The sequence below is a fragment of the Chanodichthys erythropterus genome, chromosome 9, assembly GCF_024489055.1.
Source record: "Chanodichthys erythropterus isolate Z2021 chromosome 9, ASM2448905v1, whole genome shotgun sequence".
NCBI lineage: Eukaryota > Metazoa > Chordata > Actinopteri > Cypriniformes > Xenocyprididae > Chanodichthys > Chanodichthys erythropterus.
The window spans coordinates 4,271,041-4,277,037 of NC_090229.1; the positions used below are offsets into that span (position 1 = coordinate 4,271,041).

At 33.3% G+C, this 5,997-nt stretch overlaps 1 protein-coding gene across 1 annotated transcript; it reads left to right on the forward strand.

The window, feature by feature from the left end:
* Positions 1–1,226: 1,226 nt before the first annotated feature.
* On the forward strand, positions 1,227–5,997 carry LOC137026196 (uncharacterized). Its single transcript, XM_067393456.1, has 4 exons — positions 1,227–1,435; positions 2,683–2,735; positions 5,185–5,347; positions 5,495–5,997. The coding sequence occupies exons 2-4, from the start codon at positions 2,692–2,694 to the stop codon at positions 5,627–5,629; spliced, it is 342 nt and encodes a 113-aa protein (XP_067249557.1). The 5' UTR covers positions 1,227–1,435; positions 2,683–2,691; the 3' UTR covers positions 5,630–5,997.

Sequence of the window (5,997 nt, forward strand, 5' to 3'; positions counted from 1 at the left end):
TCTTCGATAGAATGTTAAAATGAGCAGTGAGTCTAGAGGTGTAGACAGGTAATATTTATGTTGGATTATTTCAAATATCTCTTTGTACTTCTTATAATACTTTTATGTGTATTATCTATTCATTTATTTAATATTAAATTATTTGCATATTAATTATTACAATAATTATTTTCTGTTCTTTTGTTACATCAAATCTGTGGACACTGTTCTAATATTTACAATATATGCTTTACAGAGTTTTGCATGCATTTCTAATACATTTTGCTTGGTAAACTAGTAGCTGATTTCAGATACTTTTCGCTTCAGATGCATCGAGGAAATATTTGATTGATGCACAGCCTAGCCATGCTTACTCCTCCTCTTCTACCTCAGATGCAGCTATTTAAGTTTAATTTGTGATTTGTTTACTTGTGAATTTGAAACCCTTTTTTACAAAATTAATGAAAACGTCAATGGCAAAATAATTTAGGCTCATGTTTTCTCATAAAGCGTCTTTGGGTATCTAGAAAAGTGCTATACAAGTGTTATTAATTTTTTTATTATTTTGTCTAAATACTTGGTTATATAAATCGCAATATAAGGGGGTGCCAAAAAAAAAATCTTGTTTAAAGTTTTAAAGTTAAGAAACCTGCTACATAATAGTAGCTATGTCATGAAATTTTAGAAATGTTTGTTCATAAGGAATTAAACTGAAGCGAATGAGGTTTATGATTGTTACTGTCTTTGTGCAATATTGTCTTGGGCAACCTTTTTCTGTTATGTTATCTGAACATCATGGACACACCTAGACAAAAAACAGAAATTGAAGATACACACACACATTTCTAACTTATTATTATATTTCTTGAAATGCCATATATGTTAAGGATTGATTTTTAAATAATATGATTGGACGCTCAAGACATCCTGGAGATGTTGTTTGACCTATGATTGTAAACATGGGTGACTTTGACACCTTGAGCTTTTTTTTCAGGTACAAACAGTCAACAGCAAATCAACATAGCAAATAATAATTTAACAAATGTAAAACTGCAATAACTGGTTTGTTCCACATTTGTCTGTAATGATGTTTCTGCTTCATGTGTCTGCTGAGGTGACTGTATTGCATCAGTTTGTATTATTTATTTGTGCAATAAATACTAAAAAAACATGTTCTTAATAAATGTCCTGCATCTTTTTGCGTTTCTGTGTGTTTAGGAATGTTCATATTTCCATGTTTTGTGTTGTTAAACTGAGAAATGACATGACACACGATGATGATGTTGCAGGATATTTGTCAAGTGAAGTTATTGATGCTGAAGGTTGTGATGTAAAGAACAGGTGGAGTCAGTCACATCTATATTAGTTTTGGTCAAACACATCTGGAGCATCAGAGTCGGTCAGACACTGAGAGTGAATCATCACATAATCATTCTGTTCAGAGATCAGCACTAAGGTAAGACCATGAAGATTATTAACATAATAAGAGAGATCATACAAAATGCATGTTATTTTTATTTAGTTCTGTTCTGAGTAAGATATTTTACATAAAAGATGTTTACATATAATTCACAAGACAAAACAATAGCTGAATTTATTAAATGACCCCGTTCATAAGTAGGTGAACCATTGATTCTCAACACTGTGTGTGGTCACCTGATGATCCACGACTGTTTGTGTGTTTTGTGTGATGGTTGTTCATGAGTCTCTTGTTTGTTCTGAGCAGTTAAACTGAGCTCTGTTCTTCAGAAAAATCCTCCAGATCCTGCAGATTCATCAATATTCCAGCAGAGGGACTCAAACTCAACTATTAAAAAAGGTTTAAACATTCATTGATGCTCCAGAAGGAAACATGATGCATTAAGAGTTGGGGGGTGAATAGTTGAGTTTGAGTCCCTCAGTTGTCCTCAGTGTGAAAAGACAGATCTCAAAATCATTCAGTCACTGCTGGAAAGGGTTCAAATATGCAGAAGATGCTGGAAAACTGAAGAATCTGCAGGATCTGGAGGATTTTTCTGAAGAACAGAGCTCAGTTTAACTGCTCAGGACAAACAAGAGACTCATGAACAACCATCACAAAACACAAAAACATATATATATATATATAAGGAAATTGATTCAGAAAGCATGCATTAAATTGATCAAGTGACAGAAAAGACATTTATAATGTTATACATTTTTTCTATTTCAAGTACATGTTTTTCTTTTGAACATTCTATTCATCATATAGTCCTGAAAAATAAAAATGTATCATGGTTTCCACAAAAATATGAACGTTCAACGTTGATATAGTCATAAATGTTTCTTGAGCATCAAATCATCATATCAGAATGATTTCTGAAGGATCATGTGACACTGAAGACTGGAGTAATGATGCTGAAAATTCAGCTTTGATCACAGGAATAAATTACAGTTTAAAGTATATTAGTCTACAACAATTAACAGTTATTTTAAATTGTAATAATATTTCACAATATTACTGTTTTTACTAGATTTCTGATCAAATAAATGCAGGCTTGGTGAGCAGAAGAGACTCAAAGTTTTTTTAATAACTCTAAACACTGGTTTTCTTGTTGGTACTAAAATATGATTGCATCTGGTTATGAGCCAACAATTTAGTAAACAGATTCAGGACAGTCAATGCTAAATAATCCCTGGATCTGTGTTGAGTGTCTTCACTCCATATAATGTTTTTCATTACAGATCGGCAGCATGCGTTCCACAGCTGGTTGTCTGATTCTGATCATTCTACTTGGGTAAGAGATTGCAGAGCATTACACACACACACACACACACACATATATATACATATAATATGTATGTGCATGAATTGCAGATTAAAGTGCCCCATGGATTTTTGAAAATGACCTTTCATGTAGTTAATGAGAACATCCTGCAAAGTTTTAGATCTGAAAGTGCACTGTATATATAGTTATTGTTTCTCAGAAGTAAAAGTTAACTCTGAGTCAATTAAAATCCCAGCTGTTTCGTTCTGACGTCACAACAAAACATTAGCATATTGCGTGGCCACTTTTTGTGCACGCAGACGGCAGGGAAACTCCCCAAACACTGCCAATACGTGAAGAATCAGCGGTTAAAGTTCATCTTTACAACGATACCACAGCAGTATAGCCTGAACCGTCCCGTCATTTTTTCTTCAACCTAAATGCGTTCAACGAGGGATTTGCAAGCCGGTTGTTATTGAAGGATGGGTCAGTACCCAGTTTATTTGGACCAGCTTCTTCCTCCTTCGAATCACAAATCAGTGAAAATGACTCCATTACAAGTCACCAATTCCAAAACATCTTGAGTAAAAATCTTAGAGTATCTGATTTTAACAGTACTTTATCCTTGACATCTGAGAGACATGCCGCTGAATATAAGAAACAATTGATTTGTAAGATGAGAAATCATGTTTATTTTCTAAAATCTAAATAAAACGCCTCAATATTACAATAAATCAAGGTCGACACAACATCGTCTTAAACGTCTACAAATTGTCAAGTCTCAGTTAAAGGGTTAGTTCACCCAAAAATGAAAATCCTGTCATTTATTACTCACCCTCATGTCGTTCCACACCCGTTCATCTTCAGAACACAAATTAAGATATTTTTGGTGAGAGGTTTCACAGTCCAGAAAATGAGTAAAAACATGGTTAAAATAGTCAACATGACTACAGTAGTGACAGTGACAAATTTGACATGCTATAATAAATGATCTGTGATGTATTTTGAGCTGAAACTTCACAAACACATTCTGGGAAAATCAGAGACTTATTTTACATCTTGTGAAAATGGCATTATACCACCACTTTAATTTGTGTTCTGAAGATTAACGAAGGTCTTACGGGTGTGTAACGACATGAGGGTGAGTAATTAATGACAGAAATTTCATTTTTGGATGAACTAACCCTTTAAGCTCAAGTGCACAAAAAGGCCACAAGTAAACCAATATCCGCCAAAAAGGTCTCTTCAGTATAGTGCATAAATAAAATAATGTTAAGTAAAATTAGAGGATTAGTTCACTTTCAAATTAAAATTTCCTGATAATTTACTCACCCCCATGTCATCCAAGATGTTCATGTCTTTCTTTCTTCAGTCAAAAAAGTTAGATTTTGACTGAAATTAAGATTTTTGATGAAAATATTCCAGGATTTTTCTCCATATAGTGGACTTCAATGGTCAAAATTACAGTTTACATGATCCCAGACGAGAAATAAGGGTCTTATCTGAAGAAACCATTGCTTATTTTCTAAAAAATAAAAAGCATGTTGAGTCTCAGTATCACACAGACACATAGACTCTCCTCATGTGTTTTTGATTTGCATAATGATGCATTTAAAAGTAAATGACCCAACGTATCTTTAGAGAATTTCACAATGCTGTTGCAGATGAAATATAATGTGGATAACATTGAATAAATATATTTTCATCACGTTATCCAGGATCCAAATTATCACCCTGTCCGAGAAGAGAAATGTTCAAATGTCTAAAAAAATAGAAAAATCCTGTTGCACTACCACACTTCACACTTGATGGCGTTTCTTGAATCATAAAAGCCATTATATTACTATCTTTTGCTATTTTGTTTATAGTTTTTGAATGCAGAAAGAATGTAATGTCTTTAGTTTTGTTACTTTTAGTTATTTGTGTTATTTATTTTAGTTTATTGTTAAAAAAACAAGAAAACTTAATTTCCTGGGTTAAAATGAAAATCTAAAATATTTTATGGAATATTTCAGTTAATAAACAAGATTCAATATATAAAATATTTAATTTTGATTATGTTTTAAAATAAATTAGTATTATAGTTCATATTTTCTGATTTTCATACTATGTGCATTTCATTATTTTACCTTTAAGTGCCATATCAACCATTTGGTAGAGGCCGATCTTTTCAAAATTATGGTATGTGTTGAAAAAAAATACAGTGAGTGTGGTAACTAGTGACATAATGAGATAAAAAATGCAAATACATTTTTTTTCAAATGACACTTTCTTGGTGGGGCAGTTAAAAGGTTAATAGCCTACTCCACACTTCCAACTTGTGGTATTAAAGTTTGGTTTCATCTGATAATAGTGTCATGGACCAACAATTCCTGCTCATAAATGGCAGCAGCTGGACTTCTTGTTGGACCATCACTAAAACTGTTCATCTCCAGATTCTGTCCTGTTTAATTACTTTCACTCTTGTTTATTGAAACAGAATCTGTGCTAATGGCTGCAGATCAAGCTGGTTGTGGCCAAAGCTTGTGGCCCAAATTTCAGATGGACTTGATGGTGACATGGAGCAGGAGGCTTATCAGGTCACTCTTATGGCTCTGCATACCTACACAAAGGATACTGAAATTGCTAACTACATCGTGGAGGTTAGTTGTAGAGTTTTACTGAGAGACTGTCTTAGTGAAATGCAGTTGATTCAGTATTGTGAGTATTTTATCTTTTTGTCAGGAGTTTTATGGTTGAGTTTGTTGATGTGAGTTTGTGCAACATTAATACTGTGTCTTTCCTTACAGGAGTTTGACAGAAGGCATGGGAACACCTGGCACTGCATTATAGGGGGCTGTGCTTACAGCGTGACACCTAGTCTAAACAATTTCATCAAGTTCTCTTTCGGCAACAGAACAATTTTGCTCTTCAAAGTTGGCTGAGATTCAGCAAGAGTTTTATCCACATGATTAATAAAACATCCTCCTTCAGCTCATGGTTCATGTGTCTTTCTGCTGTGAAATGTTTACTGATTTTTATAAAGTAAATGTATGAGTAATTTTGATATTGTTAGTAATATTTCAAGTTTATTTGATTATCCAAGTTCAAGTTTAAAGAGTCATTTTTGGTGCTGATTGAAGAATCCGATCGATTTCAAGTAGGGAGATTATAATTCAGAAGAATCCAGAAGAAAAAAAAAAACATTTTAAAATCACAGAGGATGAGATGAATCTGCTACCAACCATTCAGAGGTGTTTGATAACCCGGTCTGATTAATGACAATAATCTTACTTTAGTTGACAATGTCATT

Bases quoted from the DNA above. Each gene is read 5' to 3' on its own strand.
- LOC137026196 (XM_067393456.1), top strand. From the start codon at position 2,692: ATGCGTTCCACAGCTGGTTGTCTGATTCTGATCATTCTACTTGG. The intron at 2,736-5,184 runs GTAAGAGATTGC...TTATTGAAACAG, and splicing joins ATTCTGATCATTCTACTTGG to AATCTGTGCTAATGGCTGCA. The intron at 5,348-5,494 runs GTTAGTTGTAGA...CTTTCCTTACAG, and splicing joins TTGCTAACTACATCGTGGAG to GAGTTTGACAGAAGGCATGG.